General features: G+C 37.6%; 1 protein-coding gene across 1 annotated transcript in view; it reads left to right on the forward strand.

Moving 5' to 3' along the window:
* CYYR1 (cysteine and tyrosine rich 1) overlaps positions 1 to 19,292 on the forward strand; it is a 106,877-nt gene that overhangs the window by 79,410 nt on the left and 8,175 nt on the right. Inside the window, exon 3 of the mRNA XM_022573134.2 lies at positions 11,034 to 11,191. Within this exon, the coding sequence (XP_022428842.2) occupies positions 11,034 to 11,191 (158 nt within the window). The remainder of the gene's footprint in view (positions 1 to 11,033; positions 11,192 to 19,292) is intronic.

Below are 19,292 nucleotides of genomic sequence, written 5' to 3' on the forward strand. Positions count from 1 at the left end.
TTTTTAGGTTTAGAAGGCAGAAGGCAAGGAAACCTGTGTGGCTTGCCTTCTGCCTGTATCTACTTAAATCTAGTTTATGATTCCCTGTCTCATTTATTCTTCATTTCAAGACATTTTTAGGGACTGTATATGGTACAGCAAGGGGCAGTCATCCACATGGAAGATATTCCGCACTCCTGCCTCTCATTTACTACCCAATTCAGTCAGTCATCAGGTCTCAAGGTTTCAATTTCCCAAACATTCCAGGAATCCTTTCTCTCCTCTTCTTCTCTGCTTCCTAAGGAGACTTTGTTCATCTTTATATGTCTAGTGCTCACTAGAGTATCTGGCACAGCAAACAGACTCTATAAATGTTTGGTGAGTGGATGAAAGAATATGAGCAGGGCAGTCCACTGCCATATAAACAGCTCTGGGGTGAAAATTAGGATCGCTGAGCTCTATTCTTTACCACGAAACTAACTAGAAGATCGTTATTTTAGCCTCCCATGGATTTGATTTTTTTCACCCACAAAACAAGTGGGTTGAATTCTATTTCACAAAAGCATCCTCTGGGTCAAAAAATTATTATATGCAAGTAAGAAGTATTAAGAAATCACTACTATTCTCTTGAGTTTATTACATTCATTAAAAAAAATGTTCTCTTTTGCTGAGTATGATCAAATTTTTAAATTATTTTATTGACTTAGTCTTCTATGCCTGGAGATAGTGGCCTTTCAAAATCTCGCTTTTTGTTTAGTATCTCATACATGCCTCTAAAATCCTTGAAGACGGATACCGTGTATCATTCAACTTTGCATCCCAGCACCCAGAATAGTGCCTAGCACATGGTAGATAACCGATACATATTTCATCAATAAAGTGATGACTGTTAATTATCTAGCAATAGCTGTTTAAAATTACAGGCATAATGACTGAGGAATAAATCAAACATCTCAAGGCCATGACTGGAAAATTCAACCAGTGTTAAGTGTGGGTCAATACTACTTTTCCAAATATTGTTGTTAAATAAACAATGAAATGAATCACATTTGTGAATATTGTGCAAAACGTTTCTGGAAACTTCGGTAACCATGAATGACTGAATTTAAATTTTGACTTACACTATGTTATGCTGTGCTATCTCACGGCTATACTGACAGCTAATCAGATCATGACATTTGGAATGCACACAGTATACAGAATATATCAAGTAATATACTTCGGGGAATCTTCACTCAGATTCCTGTTTTTCTAAATTACAGTTAAATATGTTCATATATGATCATATATATATGGAAAAATATTTAATTGATATTATTAATATTTAAATTATTTTATTATATGCATTTGATCTTCATTGAACTCACTTTATGAATCTAACATAGGAATCTAACATAACTTGTTCAGAAGATTTGATCAGTGGAGATAAGGGCAAACCAACCAATTCTCAAAGGGTACTCTTTGGCTTGAGTTATTCTTGCTTTCTTCATCAATCAAATCATTTACTATCGCACTCCAGTGATAAAGCGTTATCGTGCAGATCACCCTAGCATTCACAGCACATTCAAGACCATTTTTTATTCTCATTTTGTATACCTCTTTGACATCTAGGCAACATAGGGATTTTTTGAAGGTCTTTCACTGAATCATACAAGTTTAACTCTACCTAAGATGGAAGATAAGTGATCTCAATTTAATAGAAGTTGAATGCAGTCTCATGCTTTCTTGGTTCTGGTATGTCTCCGGATGCGCAGGCTCAGCGGCCATGGCTCACGGGCCCAGCTGCTCCGCGGCACGTGGGATCCTCCCGGACTGGGGCATGAACCCGTGTCCCCTGCGTCGGCAGGCAGACTCCCAACCACTGTGCCACCAAGGAAGCCCCCTGGTATGCTATTTTTGGAACCTTTACCCGGGGATCTCAGAGTACCTGTGTGCTCCTTAGAACTAATTCCACGTGAAATATTTCTTTTTGTTTACCCAGTGTGCTTATTGTAGCAAAGAAGTTGTATTAGGTAAGAGTAGGTCAAGCAGTGTAGCTCTCTCTCACACACACACTTAAACTAAAATAATAGAGGTTTTAATAATTTTTTTAAAAAGCAGTGTGTTTCTGTCTCATGTAAAGGAAACCTAGAGATAGGCAACTTGGGAGTGATATAGCATCTCCATGTAGCTGTTAGGGATGCATACTCCATCAAATTCATACCTCCTGCATCTCTAGGTGGACTATCCTCATGGTCCTGCATGGACACGAGAGCTCAGCCACCACACCCACATTTCAGAAAGCAGGATGGAGGGTAAGATAAGGAGGAAGGGACAAAAAACCCATCCCAGCCATCTTTCAAGGGGGTTTCTTGAGTGATAACACAAAGCATTTTATTTACAACTTATTTTCTAGAACTTTACTGCTAGGTTTAAGGGTATCTAGAAAAAATAGTATTTATTTCAAGTAGCCATGTACCCAGTTAACCATCAAGAGTTCTTTTATCAAGGAAAATGTAGAGAATAGATACTGAGGTAGACAACTGTCTACCACAGGGACTGAGTCGGTAAATGAAGTAAATTTAAACATTTAGAGAAAAATTAGTTTCTAATTTTATTATTCTGAGGACTACAGAAAAGTTACCTATAAAGCCCCAAGAAGGAAGATATGTTGAATTATGTTATTAGAGAGAAGGACTAAAATGAAAAAAAAAAGGTAAAATAAACATCTTTAATGTACCTGAATTTTACAGGATTTTTTTGCAAGTAATATAGACTTATTGGGAAAATCACATGGATTGGTGTTTCAACTCTTCATAAGCATTTAACACGTCGAATTGTAACAATATTTAGCAATAATTTAACCACTTGAAGTTATAGTCATCGTATTTGATATATATATAAATGTATATGTATATAAATAGGTAGAGATAGATACAGATTCAGATATAGATACTGATATAGATATATTTAGTTCTGGGGACCTACTATTATTCATTAAAGTGACAGAACTAAATACCCTCCATGTTGAAAACAATACTCCATTGAGCTTGTTTTTCTATTCTTACTCTTCTGTATTGATTTATTAAAGCAACAATGAGGAAAATGCATCATTTTTAAATTAAGCCAGTAAGAGTTTTGCTAAAGTTATAGACTTTATAAATTGTGAATAGGTGTAGAATAAAACATGGGTTTTGAAGATTTTGAGCATGAAAATATTGTATTACATATTTTAATGCACTGGCTGAAAGAACAATTATTGAGCTAATGAAAGTCTGAAGAAGAACTTTGCCAAGTTTTATTTTTCTCATGTGTGCTTTTTCCTTTCAGCCCTACAGTTGAAATGATATCTTTTCATTGCTTTAATTAATCACTTATGGATTATTATAAATATATAAGATTATTTAATATTTCCTCTTTAATAGAAAGATAAAATGCTTTTGCTGCATTTATGACTTATTTTTCATTCTAATAGTAAATGAACTTATTTTAAGTCTATTCTTTTGAAATTGTAGGCAGTTATTCCAGAAAACTCTCTTCTAAAAGTTTTCTCACTTAATGTACTTCTTAAAAACTCTTATGTTCATTTGAAAAGTTTCTCCTAATGGAAATATTCTATAATTCTTCCTGCATCTTATGTAGGCATCAAATATCTCTGTGGCCATTTTTTCCTATTTAATAGAGACATGTTATTAAATTATTGCATAGAATAATCATGTCCTTTGTATAAAATGCATTTATAAATTGGTCATGTCAGAGAAAGAACAGAAATAATCTAATGGCATTCTTTGCATATTTACTCTTTACCTTAAACATCAATTAATAGTAAAACCATGTCAAAGTATCTGTATTTTTAAGTTGCTGTATAGCAGTACCAAGGTTAAAATGTGTTGTAAATATTATTGTAACAATTGCAACATTATCAGAATCGTTTTTACTTATGAAAAGCTATTTATGGAATGAAAAATATTGTCTCTGAGCCTTGTTATAAACCCCGGTTTCATAGTATATTAAAGCCACTACAAGTACATTTAATATCTTGATTATAAAGTCTCATTTTGGTACACATTTCAATCTATAATTTTGTTCCAAATTTTTTTATTATCTGCAAATGGTCAAAAACCATCCATGGAGCTAAACCATACACACTGAAACTTAGATGTGTCCACAAAGACTTTTGGAGAACAGAGAAGAAAGCCTGTGGGGTGTCTTTCCTCTTGACACCAACCAATTCTCATATCAGCTGGGTGTCCTACAGTTCAATTTAATTCTGACGCACACTACCTGGAGTGAGTGTCAGACTCCACAGGTGTAATGGTTCGGCCCCATAAGCCTGCCCTTATTTAGGATGCCAGTCACAAGTACTGAGTCCCCAGGTTATACACACGTCCATACAACTTGACTACAAAGTCAGGGATCCCCCCAACCCCTTCCTTCAGGTTTGACTAATTGTTAGAACAACTCATAGGACTCAGAAAAATGCTTTACTTACTATTACCAGTTGATTATAAAGGATACAACTCAGGAACAGTCAAGTGGAAGCGATACATAGGGCAATGTATGTGGGGAGGGGCATGGAGCTTTCAGACCTGCTATGCCCTCTACATGCTCTACTCTATGCTCCCTCTCTATGCTCCACTCTCCTGGCACCATGATGTGTCCATCAACCTGGAAGTTCTCTGAACCCCAACATGTAGGGGTTTTTACCGTGCTATCCTTGTGTAGGCATGATTGATTAAATCACTGACCATTGATGATTAACTCACTGACCATTGGTGATTAACTCAGCCTCCAGCCCTGTCCCCATCTCTAGAGGTCAGAAGTGGGAAAAGTTCCAACCCTCTAATTATGCTTTGGTCTTTCTGGAGACCAGTGCCCCTGTTAAAGTTATCTAGGGCCCCCCAACCACCAGTCATCTCATTAGCATACAAAAGACACTTTAATCACTTCAGGGATTCTAAGGGTTCTAAAAGCTTTGTCCAGGATCTTGGGGCAAAGACTAAATATTTATTTTCACTATACCACAAAACATGAGTAATTTTTGTATTGAAATAGCATCAGAAATGTACTAGAGTAAACAACATTAGTAGTGATAATCAAAAAGAATATTCAGACCTTGCAACTCTTGTGAGTTTCTGATTAATGGAATTAAAAGAGCTTCCAAATACCATTAAATGTTAGATTTTTCAGTACAAATTGTCTGGCCTGTGCTACCACTTGCTTTGTTACAATATCATTACTGACATCATGTTTTAGAAAACGTCATCTAGGGAAAGGCAGCATTAATTTATTCACAAGTGAAATAAATCAGAGTTCAATACTTTTTCTACAAAGTGCAAGATGGTAAATATTTTAGGCTTTGTGACCCTGTGGTCTCTGTCACAACTACTCATCTTTGACATGATAGCACCAAAGCAGTCAAACAACAGGTAAACAAATGTGTTTGGCTTTGTTCCGATTAAACCTTATTTACTGAAACAACTTGTGGGCCCCATTTGGCCCATGGCCATAGATTGCCTATTCTTGGACTAAAAATTGTCCGAAAAAAGTTATTCACTATAATAAATAATTATAATGGATAGTTTAAAAGAATAATTTGTTTATATAACCTTGGATTTTTTTTGTCTGGTGATTCTTGTATGTAACCAAAAAACTAAATGCTTTTGTTTAGAACTGAGCTCACACAAAATTATTAAAGGCACGAAAAGATAATTACTTGTGAAATTGTAGAATTCATAAAAGGTGTTGCAGTAGCCTCCTGAAAACAGAAATTTCTCTTTGCATATACATTTACATGAATTATGCTTTATAGTCCAAAATATCAGCAGTTAAAAAAGAAAGAATTAACAACATCAAAAAGAAGTTATATTTTGTTCTTCTCCCAAGAAAAATGCCCTTTCAGGTTTCATTTGAATAGGGAATTAACACATGCCTTTAGGAAATACTTTCATTACAGAGGAAGAATTTTGTGGGTGATAGTTCCTAACAGTTTAATAATTGTGGGTAAGGTTAGCTTAATTTGTGTATTTATTAAAGATTTTTGAGCACTTTTAATATGTATAGGAAAAGGTTCAAAATCATAGGAGATATATATATGTAGATCAATGGCAATGTTTTTCCCTAAAAACCCAACTATGTTTTTAAGGATATTCATCACAGTTTTAATCTCTTCTATAAAAATGTTTTTATATTATGCTTTAAAAAATCACTTTACAATTTTAAACAATACCATTTATTGCAATATTTTATTTTTTCAGAGTAGATGTACATTTCCCTATTCTTCCCTCTGTGTACAACTTTAAAACCCTAAATATTATCTATAAAACAAACAAGAAAATTCTGAAAGGTGAAGAGAAGAAGGCAGAGCAGCTAGGAACTTCGTGGGCTGAAGAACAACATGACATGACAGTGAGCTCCCTGGGTTTTCCTTTTGCCTCATTTCCCCCAGGTTTGTAGATAAAGAAGCTGGCAACCCATAAGCACCAATAGGAGCAGACAATAAAAACCCCAACAAAGGCCTGATCTCTGCAGCCAAAGTCCCTAGAAAGAGACAGCCTAGCAAAACAGAAAACTTTGAGACAGTAACAATTTAACTAATTTGACTATAACCAAACACCATAAGAAAAAAAAAATACAGCCTCATCCCGATGCCTATCAGCACAGGTCAAGTGCAGAGCCTAGACAGAACAGAAAAGCTGCAAAATATATGGAACAAAACTGATAGAACTGAAAGAAGAAACAAACAAATCCAAAATTATAGTTGGATACTTCAGCATCCCTCACCAACAATTAGTAAAACTAGATAGAAGATCAACAGGATATAGAAGAACTGAACAATATCATCAACCAACAGAATCTACTCAACATTTATAAAACACCCTGTCCAACAGCAAGAAAATATACAGAACCCAAAAGTACTCCCAAACAGCATGGCCAACTGATTTTTGACAAAGGTGCAAAAGCAGTGCAATGAAAGAAGGATAGTGTCTTCAATAAATGTGCCAGAGCAGTTGGCTATCAATGGGCAAAATAAATGAAACTCGATCTAAACCTGACACCATATACAAAATTAAGTCAAAATGGATGATAGATTTAAATGTCAAACATAAAACTATAAATCTTTTAGAAGGAAACATAGGAGAAAACCTTCAGAAACTAGGGGTTGGTGAAGAGTTCTTAGACATGACAACAAAAGCACAATTCATAAAAGAAAAAATGGATAAGTTGGACTTCACTAAAATGAAAAACTTTTACTCTTGCAAAAGACTGTTAAGAGGATGAAAAGACAAGCTACAGGCTGGGAGAAAATATTTACAAACTACTTATATGATAAGGGAGTCATATCTAGAATTTACAAAGAACTCTCAAAAGTTCAACAGTAAAAACACAAATAATTCAATTAGAACATGAGTAAAAGATAGGAGACATTTCACTGAAGAAGACATATAAACGGCAAATCAGTTCATGAAAAATGTTCACTAGCTTAAGGTAAATGTAAGTTAATATTACAAAGTGAAATCACTGTGCACCCATTAAAACAGCTAAAATAAACAATAATGACAATATCAAATGCTGACAAGGATGTATAGAAACTGGATCTCTCCTATACTGCTGGTGGGAATGTAAAATAGTACAGTCACTCTGGAAAATAGTTTGGCAATTTCTTTTAAAATAGAACATATGCTTATATATCCTAGCAATCCTACTCCTGGGCGTTTATTCCAGAGAAATGAATACTTATGTCCACATAAAAACCAGTACATGATTGTTCATCGCAGCTTTATAAATGGAAAAGCCAAAACTGGAAGTAAACAGAATGTCCTATAAGAAGTAATGGTTAAACAAAGAAAAAAGAAAAAAAAGATTTATCAAAGGTGATAACTTGAAATTAAAAAAACTGAAAGTAATCTGGAAACTTCTTTTTTATTGTAATTTTCAGGTCTGGTGTTATATCTATACCATGGAATACTACACAGTAATAAAAAGGAATGTATTGCTATACAGAAAAGCCAGTATGGCTTCCAAGGACATAATGCTGAGTGAGAAAAGAGCATTTCAGAAAGTCACGTACTATGTGATTCCATTTGTATAACATTCTTGAAATGACAAAGTTATAGAAATGGAGAACAGATGAATGGTGTCAGGGGTTATTGATGGTGGTAGAGGTTGGATATGACTGTAAAGGAGGAGCCCAGGGAAATATTTTGGGATGATGGTATAGTACCTTGCTTGCTGAACTGGTTGCATGGATCTATGTACGTGTTAAAATGACATAGAACTGTACACACACTTTATACCAATGCCAATTTCCTGGTTTTAATGTTGTACTTTAGTTACCTAAGATGTAACCATTGGGAGAAACTGGGTGAAGGATACACAGGACCTCTCTGAATCTATAATTATTTCGAAATAGAATTTTAGAGAAGAGAAAATATGCAAACCTTGTAATGCATTCTTTCAAAAAAAATACATTCCCTAAATAAATTTTTTCAAGGATTTTATGATGCCAAATTTCTCAACTTAATAGCTTCTCTCTTTCCAACAGTTGACTAAACCAAATTATTTATATATTGGAAGGTGACTGCTTATTTTTTTAAATTAATAACAGACTAAATAATGCTATAAATTTTATACTTGCCATGTCTTAAATAACTAATTTACAATTGCTAATGGGTATCAAAGGATCAAGGACATGAAAATCATGATTTAATCAAAAACCTCATTTAACACATTAGTTTCAACCTCATTATTGACCTCAAGGGCAGGCATTTTTGCTGAAGCTGCCAACAAGAAAACAAAATGTGACTGATTTTTTACTTTTCTCTATTTAAAAAGGAATTAATGAATATAAATACGTCCCAAATTGATAGCTTCCATAACACATACTTTGGAAACTCTACACCTGAATAATTAGACCATTGATTATTTCTGGAACATAAATTAAGTCCTCCAATTTAGTCTTATTTAGACCTGAAAATTACAATAAAAAAAGAAGTTTCCAGATTACTTTTACTTCTTTTTAATTTCAAGTTACCACCTTTGATAAATCTTTTTTCTTGAAAAGACATATTTATTGAACTGCTAGACTCTGCCATTCTTTAATTGCTAATAGCAGCCCATCCAAATATGTCTCACGTTCTACTTTCATAATTTACTAACAAAGTTAAAATGCACGTGGGAATATTTTAAAGGAGTCTATTGGAATGCATAATGGTATTCTGTTTTTTTAAGTGAGTAGGGAAAAGTCAGAAAGAGAAGATCTCTTCTGAGTTGTATAAATATACGTTCACAGTCCCTTATCTGCAATTCTGAAGTCCTCAAAAACTCTGAAAAGTAAAGGTTTTATACAACTCAATTGGTGGCAGGACTGAACCTGAACGAACCTGGGGCTTTTTTTATAGCTTCTATGTAATACACGAGTGTTAATATTCCTACCTTTATTGCAGAAATGTACATGTGTTATGCTCAGGATGTTGGCCCTGGGAATATCATATAATATACAGTATATGCATGTTCCCTTTTCAAAATCTGAACATTCCTGACTTACGAGACACATCTAGTCCCAAGGCCTTGGGATGAGAGATTATGAACCTGTCCTAGAAAAGTACACGATAGATGTTCATATAGCACTTGAGAACAGGAACTTATTTATGTGGCAAATGAATCTAGGAGCACAGTTATTTCATAACATTAAATTTGGGAGGAGAGTCAGATAAGCACCAAGCTGACCTTTATTTCATTAAGAAGCAAACTGGGGCATTGAGCAACTTGCCCGAGGTTACCCAGCTACAGTTGGAGCCATGGCAGTCTGGCTTTAGAAGTCATGCTTTTAAACCACAAAGATTTTGTTACTGAAGACTTAACCTGAAAGCCTCCTCTGTCATAGCAGAATGAGACTGAGTCTCTGAGCTGAAAGCAGGAGGATTTTGTGAAAGTCCATACCCTTATGGATAAAACCCCAGGCTCCAGGAAACTGGCAGCCCAGTTCATATTCCCCAAGTATGAAACTGGAGGATCCTTTTAAGGAGTAAAAATGAACAGCTACAAAGAAAAACAAAACTATGTGAACTGGCCTCAGCTGATCCTCTACTGCAGGGTTCACCTGTCCAATACTAGCTTTGCACACTGAACTCCCAACCAGCTATTACTAAATAACAGCTTATTACATAGGAATAGATTCAGGGATCACCAGACATTTAAGGAAAATGTCAAACATGAAACAGATTCAAGTAAACAATCAATAAGAAGGAGCTTAGACAGGACAGAGGAAACACAAAAAACAGATAAAGTTTCAAAGAATATGTCATGAGTACTGTTAGAGATTAATAGAACAAATTACATCCATAAAAGCAGAAAAAGGACACTATAAAACAGGTGTTGCAATAAAGGATAAGATAGAGCACGTGGAAGTTAAAAATATGATAGCTGAAATTTAAAAGTTCAGTAAAAGTTTGGAAGATAAAGTCAATGAAGTTCCCCGGAAAGTAGTTCAAGAAAACAGAGACAGGAAAAATTAGAGAAGTTATCCAGGAGGCTCAGAGGTTTATTTCAGAATAGGCTTTCAGAAAGAGAAACAGAGAAAACGCTGCAAAGGAAATTATTAACTTGTGGAATGGTTTCAAGAACTGAAAACATGAGTCTTTTTTTTTTTTTTAATAAATTTATTTATTTATTTAGGCTGTGTTGGGTCTTCGTTTCTGTGCGAGGGCTTTCTCTATTTGTTGCAAGCAGGGGCCACTCTTCATCGCGGTGCGCGGGCCTCTCACTGTCACGGCCTCTCTTGCTGCAGAGCACAGGCTCCGGACGCGCAGGCTCAGTAGTTGTGGCTGACGGGCCCAGTTGCTCCGCAGCATGTGGGATCTTCCCAGACCAGGGCTCGAACCCGTATCCCTCCATTGGCAGGCAGATTCTCAACCACTGTGCCACCAGGGAAGCCCAACATGAGTCTTTTTTAACATTATCCTTAAGAACATATTTAAAGGGGCACTTGTCATGTAGTCATGGAACTATAGTTGAAAGGCTGAGGAATCTTTATGAGTCTTTTCAATAAATGTACTTTCGCTTTTCCTTTTTAGGGGCACAGCAATTGCTGGCATAGTATTTGGAATCGTATTCATCATGGGGGTCATTGCTGGAATTGCCATATGTATCTGCATGTGCATGAAAAACAACCGTGGGACACGGGTGGGTGTCATCAGGACCACCCACATCAATGCCATCTCCTCCTACCCTGGTAAGCAAAACTGCTTACTCTTTCTGAAGGAAGAGTTAGATTTGTTAGTTATGCTGTCCTCCTGGGGTAGAAGACTCTCACTGGAATAATCTCCAAGTATGTAGGATATTTCTAAATTAATGTAGATTGAAGCTCTAACTTTCAATGGAGATTACTTAGATCCACATAATAAAATCTACCTCCTATTTGAATACATTCATATTTTCAGTGGTTGTCTTATTGACTACAGTTACCAATCAGCCATAGTGAAGAGGAATAGACAATTCACACCCACTGTGTCTATTTGCTAGTGAGTTCTGACAAATAATTATAGAGAAAGAATAAGTTACATGGCTGAATTAACTGGCATCTGATTCAATAGGTATGTATGTCTTGAGAAAAAGTATTGAAGAAAGTTTTTATGTGTCCCCCTTATGCAAAGAAAACAGTCTTAACATAATAGTAAAATTATCAGCAAAAAGGTAATTTATTAATAATTTGACAAGTATTTCTTGAGAATTTACTAGAAGTTCCATATATAAATATATTGAACACATAAACAAAGTGCTTCATTTTGCCTTGATTTCAATAGCGTTTTTAAGTCAACCTGTATATATATAATTTGATATATAAAAAGGAGTCAAATTCTAAATTTAACAAATCCTTAGGAAGGTAATTTTCTATCCATACTCATGTCCTCTCTCTCAGTCCCTATAGGAAAGGAATAAGGTAGCTTCTACATACAGTCTGCCCTGAGTATCAATTCCCTAGTAATGTCTCTCCTCTCTTAACTTTTTCCCTACCATCTTCAGCTTGAGGGAGCAAATTTCAGATGAGTGCGAGCATGGTCATTTTCCCTGTCCTCTTTTGTCCATCCTCCCTCTTCTCCAATATCTCCATGTTAGACTGCTTCCAGGCTCACTCTTGTGTCTTCTTCCATCCTGTATCAACACTCACTTCTTTGGTTCTATCATTTGGCCTCATGGTATTAAGTACCCTTTACATGTACCCTATACATATATACATATGTACCCTATACATATATACAGATGTACCTATACATATGTACCCTATACATATATACAGATATATTACATATATCATTTGGCCTCATGGTATTAAGTACCCTTTACAAGTACCCTATACATATATACAGATATATTACATATATCTCCTTTCCAAACCTCTTTCCTGAATTTCAAACTCATTTGATCCCACTGCCGGTTGAACATCTACACTTGGATGTCTAACTGATACATTTCAAATTTCACATGTCTAAAGCTGTACGTCCGAACATCCCCCCAAAGCCTCCTTCACTCACCATTCACTATCTCAGTTGATGGCATCTCCAGCCTCCCAGGAGCTCAGGCCAAAGACCTTGGCGTCATCCTGGACTCCTCTCTTTCTCCGACATCTACATGCAATCTAACAGGAGCACTTCTCAGCTCCATCTTCAAAATATAAGAGTATCTGACTACTTCCCACTGTTCCTTCTCTGGTGGGAGCCACCATCAGCTCTCCTACTCATTCCTGTGAAAACATCCTAACTGCTCTGCCAGCATCCACTCGTGCCTCCCAGGGGTCTATTCCAAACACAGTAGCAAACTGAACACATTTAAGATGATTAAATGTCAAATCATATCACTTCTCTGCTCAAAATTTTCCAGTGGCTCCCCATTTCCCCCAGGAGAAGACTTAAAGCCAGTGGTTTCTCATTTTATCCAAAGTAAAAGACAAATTCTTTACCAAGGCCTGCAAGGCAATGCATGAATTGGCCCCTCTTTTTTATTTCTCTGACCTCACTTCCTTCTACTCACCCTCTTGCCACTTGGCTCCACTCATACTTTTTCCTTGCTGTGCTGTGAAGATACAGGGCACACTGCCATCTAGGTTTGCCTAGAACACGGACTCCCTCACTTAATTCAAGTCTTTGTCAAAGGTCACTTTCTGAATGAGGCCTTCCCTGATCACCCTACTTAAGATTGTAATGTGTCCCTCCCCCATAGCACCCCAATCCTCCTTACTCTACTTTTTGTCCAGAATGCTTCTTTTAATCTTCTAAGATACCACATTGTTCACCTAGTGGTTAAGTTTACTATTTATTGTCTATCCCCACTTTCTGGAACATTAGCTCCATGAGGCAGGGATTGTTGTCAATTTTATTCACCACTCAATCCTAAGCATACAAGACTGGAAATGGCATGTAACGGGCACTCAGCAGACATGGCTGAACGAATGAATATCATGACAAAACCTGATTTAATTATATCAATGTCTACAATTTACCTTCAATTCCACCCTGGAATGTATAGCTTTTACTCACTACAAAAGCAATTCACTATTTTGAATCTTTCCAACTTACTAAGAATACCATTAGGGTTAGTATAACAATGTTAAAACTATGGTATAAGGAAAAAATAGGGGGAGTTATTTTTTATTCTTCAGATCTCCCTATTTTCACCTGGCCAATCCGTAACTCAAGAGCAGAAGAGGAGCGTCTGACAGAGACATTAATTGGAGAGAAGATGAGGAGAAGCAATCTGTACATAACGCTCCAGATTCACTTTTCTTGATCAAAAAGTGTAGTTAAAATTAATTTTTAAAATATTTTTTATAAAACTAGACTAGAAAATGCAAAATATTTTAATGTGTTTTCTGGGGTCTGAGGTTTCTATTTCATGCATGTAAACAGGTTTTCAAAAACTTTATTTTAGTAGCATCACTATTATTATTATTATTCTGTGGTACGCGGGCCTCTCACTGTTGTGGCCTCTCCCGTTGCGGAGCACAGGCTCCGGACGTGCAGGCTCAGCGGCCATGGCTCACGGGCCCAGCTGCTCCACGGCATGTGGGATCTTCCTGGACCGGGGCACGAACCTGCGTCCCCTGCATCGGCAGGCGGACTCTCAACCACTGCGCCACCAGGGAAGCCCTAGTAGCGTTATTTATACTGGCAGATCACAGCACCATGTTGCATTTTCAGTAAATGCATTGTTCTGGGAACTGAATAATGCAAAAAACATCATAAACCTTATGATGGAAACATTTTCACTGCAAAAGACTAGGCCGTCGAAAACATGATTTGCTTGATTATTTCTCATTTCCTTCTCAAAGTCCCTAATTAAGCTTTTACTTAAAGGATCAGGAAATAACACAGAGTAGCACTGACTGCTTTTCAAAATCTTTCATCTATGGAAATAAAAAATAATTTTACCCACATTAATTAATTAACCCTGTGCTAATTGAATAATCACTCAAGTTATTGAATAGTCCTACAGTCTGAAGGCCACATAAATGGGTAGAAAATAATTTAGTCAAGGTTATCTCATCCCTTGGTGAAAGCACTCAGTGGGGAACCCTACAGCAAACATGACTCTGCACTGGGAGTAGATTACCAAGAACAGGTAATATGCCACACCCAACCTATTGTTGGACAGTGACCATCTGAAATAGTTTTTTACTCCTGCCATGTTGGGTGGCATGAACTGTGTCCTGTTTAATGACAACTATTTTTAAAACCATCAGTGTGAAAACAAGAATTATTTGTCAAGTCTTACATTTCCCCTACTTTCCAGAACTTCAGTATAAACAAAAGACAGTGATTATATTAACTCTTTTTTAAAAATGGGTTTGGATGACACACATCTGAAGGAAAATAACGCAGAAAGAACAGAAGAAAAGGCCTGGCAATGATATAAAAATCAAATGCCATGAAGCACATTACTGAGTCCCTAATGGTAGGTATGTAGGTACATAGATGACAGATTGATTGATTGATAGATGATTGATAGACAACATAGACAGGCAAATAGACAGATAGATGATGATAGTGATGAATTTAGATAGATAGACAGGTGGATAAACAGTGAAGAAGGATCTGAGTTTCTTGATAACAGAAAAATGCCAAAAGATGCATGTAGAAAGAAGTTGTGGAACTGTAAAAGAATCATCATTTAAAACCATCATAAGAAAAATTTAGAACAGGATTCATCAATTGATGCTCAATTTGGGGGACACATTGCTGAGGAACAGGATATTTGCATACTCTCAACCTGTCTACCTCCAGATTTCTCATTAGTTACAAGGAGAATAATAGTAACTACACGGTGGAGAAACCAGACAACATCTTGACAAGGAAGTAAAAATTAATATCAACAAAGAGGGACAGATGTACATCTTGCACCTTTGGGTGTTACTTTGAAGATCATACAATTTCACGTGTGTAGGGTTCTGGCTGGAAGCTCATAGCCTGAATCTTAACATGAGAAATTATCTGACAAACCCAAGCTGAGGAACATTCTATAAAATAGCTGGCTTGTATTCTTTAAAATCTCTTGGAAATATTTCATTAAGAAACCAAGGGGCTTCCCTGGTGGCACAGTAGTTAAGAATCCCCCTGCCAATGCAGGGGACACAGGTTCAAGCCCTGGGCCAGGAAGACCCCACATGCACGGAGAAATTAAGCCCTTGCACCACAAATACTGAGCCTGTGCTCTACAGCCCACAAGCCACAACTACTGAAGCCCGCGCACCTAGAGCCCGTGCTCTGCAACAAGAGAAGCCACTGCAATGAGAAGCCTGCACACCACAACAAAGAGTAGCCCCCGCTCACCACAACTAGAGAAAGCCCGCGTGCAGCAATGAAGACCCAACACAGCCAAAAGTAAACAAATAAATAAATTTATTTATTTATTTTTTAAAAAAAGGAATCCAATCTCCATTTGCATAATTGAATTCACAATTGAGGGCAACCACATTGAACATGAAAAGACTCATGCACTCGAAGGATTTGGTGATATGAGGATGGTCTCTTCTGATTGTATCTATTTTCTTAGTGAAATAAGAAGCAAGTCTTAGGCTGCAAGTGGCTTGAGGAAGTGTTTGTAGCTAAGGAGAAAGAAAAAAGCATGAAACAGTAATCTCAGAGAATGGAGGGGTGGTGAAATGCCTAATGCGCAATTTCCAAGCAATGCCAAGGGCTTCCACACTTAAGAATATGGTCATGCATTTGAAGTGAAATGAGTCAGCATGGCTGTGCATTTTGCTCTAAGCATATTAAGCTCCTAGATACAGATCTGGGGTAGCCAAAATGCTGGACTGGAGCTTTGTGAAGCAATGGGGAGAGAAAGAGATGAGAAAGTTGTTGATAGATGCACAGGAATAATTTTTGTGATGGACAATAAATCTAAGCTGAATGAAGAAAGACATGACAGGAAAGAGGTGACATCAGTTTAAATTAATTTTTTTAATGCCATCAGTAAATCAGAAATCCAGGTGAGGTCCAAGATGTATTGGGATGTATATTTTAGAAAGATAAGTGGGTGGTCATATTTACAAAATGGTACCATAATTGGTTACAGTAAGGGTGAGAAAAAGATTTTTGAAGGCAAAAGGCTCAAAGGACTGAGAGGCAGGGTTACATGTGTTAAAAACGGATTAAAGAAGACAATTTAGGTGATGCAAACTTCATGAATCAAAAGGTCTTCATGGGGAGAACAGTAAAATGGACAGAAGGCAGGAAGCTTTTATAAGGTGAAGAATAAAGAACGAAGAAGAGAAAAATAGAAACTATCTGATTGGCTGGGGCCACAGAGGCAGCCTTGTTTGGGGTGAGAAGGAACCAGGAAGTTAAGTATAGAGCCCAGAGTTGGCTTGGCGTTTGGGGATTAGTTGACTGGATATACTGAGTTTCTCATCAAGCGGAGCTTTTCAATGACGTGAAAGTTACCTAAGCTCCAGTTTGCTGATGTGGCAACCCAGGCAGGAGTGGCTCCATCCTGGAGCTAGAAATTTATTTCAGCATGTGGATGTTGAAATCACCTAGAATGATAACAGAAGCCGTGATGCAGAGAAGAGTAATGGGCTTGATACTAAAACTTCAATAAGTGAGGGCTTCCCTGGTGGCGCAGTGGTTGAGAGTCCGCCTGCCGATGCAGGGGACACGGGTTCGTGCTCCGGTCCGGGAAGTTCCCTACATGCTGCGGAGCAGCTGGGCCCGTGAGCCATGGCCGCTGAGCCTGCGCGTCCGGAGCCTGTGCTCCGCAACGGGAGAGGCCACAACAGTGAGAGGCCCGCGTACTGCACTTCAATAAGTGAGATTTTGGGGTAGAGAGAACCACAGCTATGGATAACAAGGAGGAGCAGAAAGTAGCAGAATCTCATGGCATGTGCTACAAAAAAGCTCAGGTTTTTGTTTTTTAACTTTTAATTTTATATTGGAATATAGTTGATTAACAATATGTTAGTTTCAGGTGTACAGCAAAGTGATTCAGTTATACATATACATGTATCTATTCTTTTTCAAATTCTTTTCCCATTTAGGTTGTTACAGAATACTGAGCAGAGTTCCCTGTGCTGTACAGTAGGTCCTTGTTGGTTATCTATTTTAAATATAGCAGTGTGTGCATGTCAATCCCAAACTCCTGTCTATCCCTTCCCCCCACCCTTCCCCCCGGTAACCATAAGTTCTTTTGGATGGACCTTGAGATTGTCATACTGATTGAAGTAAGTCAGAGAAAGAGAAATATCACATGATATCGCTGATATGTGGAATCTAAAAAGAAATGGTACAAATAAACTTATTTACAAAACAGAAACAGACTTACAGACTTCAAGCTCAGGTTTTTAAAGAGGGAAATAAGTTGTTTAAAAATGGCTGAATCACAGGGAACACCCTGCATACCTCCTGGTCCCATAAAATGTAGGATGTGGGAGAAAAAGGATAGCTCTGATTTAATAGTGCTGCAGAGGAAGCTGTCCTCTCATGGAAAACCAGATTTTAATTAAATTAGAAAGGTGAAGCAAATGTTCCCTTTCACTCCCTGAGATAACTGTCTCATGTATTCTTCTCTCTTCTCAAAGCTCGAAAAAAACCCTCAGCCTTTCTCTCTCTCAGCAGATAATTTCTCAGCCGACATTACTTCTCTGTGAAAACAGACACAATTGGAGGAGAACTTCCTTATATTCCGAGCTGGGGTAACATGTAAAGGGATGAAAAGAGGGTGAGGGTACAAAGGGCTTTTCTGATGACAGACTGTGTTCCACTGAGCACTGTGAAGGGGGTGGGGAAAGTTGGGAAAATTAATTAGATTAGATATGTAAAGCCTTCCAGAGCTAAAGATCTACACTGAAGGGTGCTCTAGGAGCTTGTCCTTCTCATGCTAACAGAGGGATGTAAACGTGACAGGACGTGTCCTGATGTTATCTGAGAGGAAGGGGGACGCTAGGTTCTAATGATGTCACCCTTTCCGGAGGTGCATCTCGGGCCATTGTAGAGGAAGAGACGGGCAGGGCTGTGCTGTGTGGTGAGGGGCAGGCAGTGGAGGACCTGCCAGGAGCTCTGTGGGCCTCTGCTCTGAGTGGGGTTCAGGTGAATTGTGAGTAGTGGGGTTTGGGGGAGGGTGACGAGAAGGTTTGCTCCTAGTAATAATGTTAGAAGTTGTCCTTTTTTTTTTTTTTCTGGAGTATAATTGCTTTACAATGCTGTGTTAGTTTCTGCTGCACAGTGAACTGAATCAGCCATACGCATACACACATCCCCTCCCTCTTGGACCTCCCTCCTCCACCCTCCGTCTCCCCCATCTAGGTCATCACGGAGCACCGAGCTGAGCTCCCTGTGCTATACAGCAGGTTCCCACTAGCTATCTATTTTACACATGGCAGTGTATTTATGTCAAACCTAATCTCCCAATTCATCCCACCCTCCCCTTCCTCCCCGTGTCCACATGTCCGTTCTCTACGTCTATGTCTCTATTCCTGCCCTGCAAATAGGTTCATCTGTACCATTTTTCTAGATTCCACATATATGCGTTAGTGTATATTTGTTTTTCTCTTTCTGACTTAACTTCACTCTGTATGATAGACTCTAGTTTCATCCACATCAGGTTCCTTAAAATAACTAAAAATAGAACTATCATATGACCCAGCAATCCCACTACTGGGCATATACCCTGAGAAAACCATAATTCCAAAAGAGTCATGCACCCCAATGTTCACTGCAGCACTATTTACAATAGCCAGGACATGGAATCAACCTAAATGTCCATTGACAGATGAATGGATAAAGAAGACTGGTACATATATACAATGGAATATTACCCAGCCATAAAAAGAAATGAAATCG

Source organism: Delphinapterus leucas, chromosome 4 (genome assembly GCF_059928025.1).
Source record: "Delphinapterus leucas isolate spDelLeu-1000000601 "Yukka" chromosome 4, BTC_Dleu_Yukka2, whole genome shotgun sequence".
Classification (NCBI taxonomy): Eukaryota; Metazoa; Chordata; class Mammalia; order Artiodactyla; family Monodontidae; genus Delphinapterus; species Delphinapterus leucas.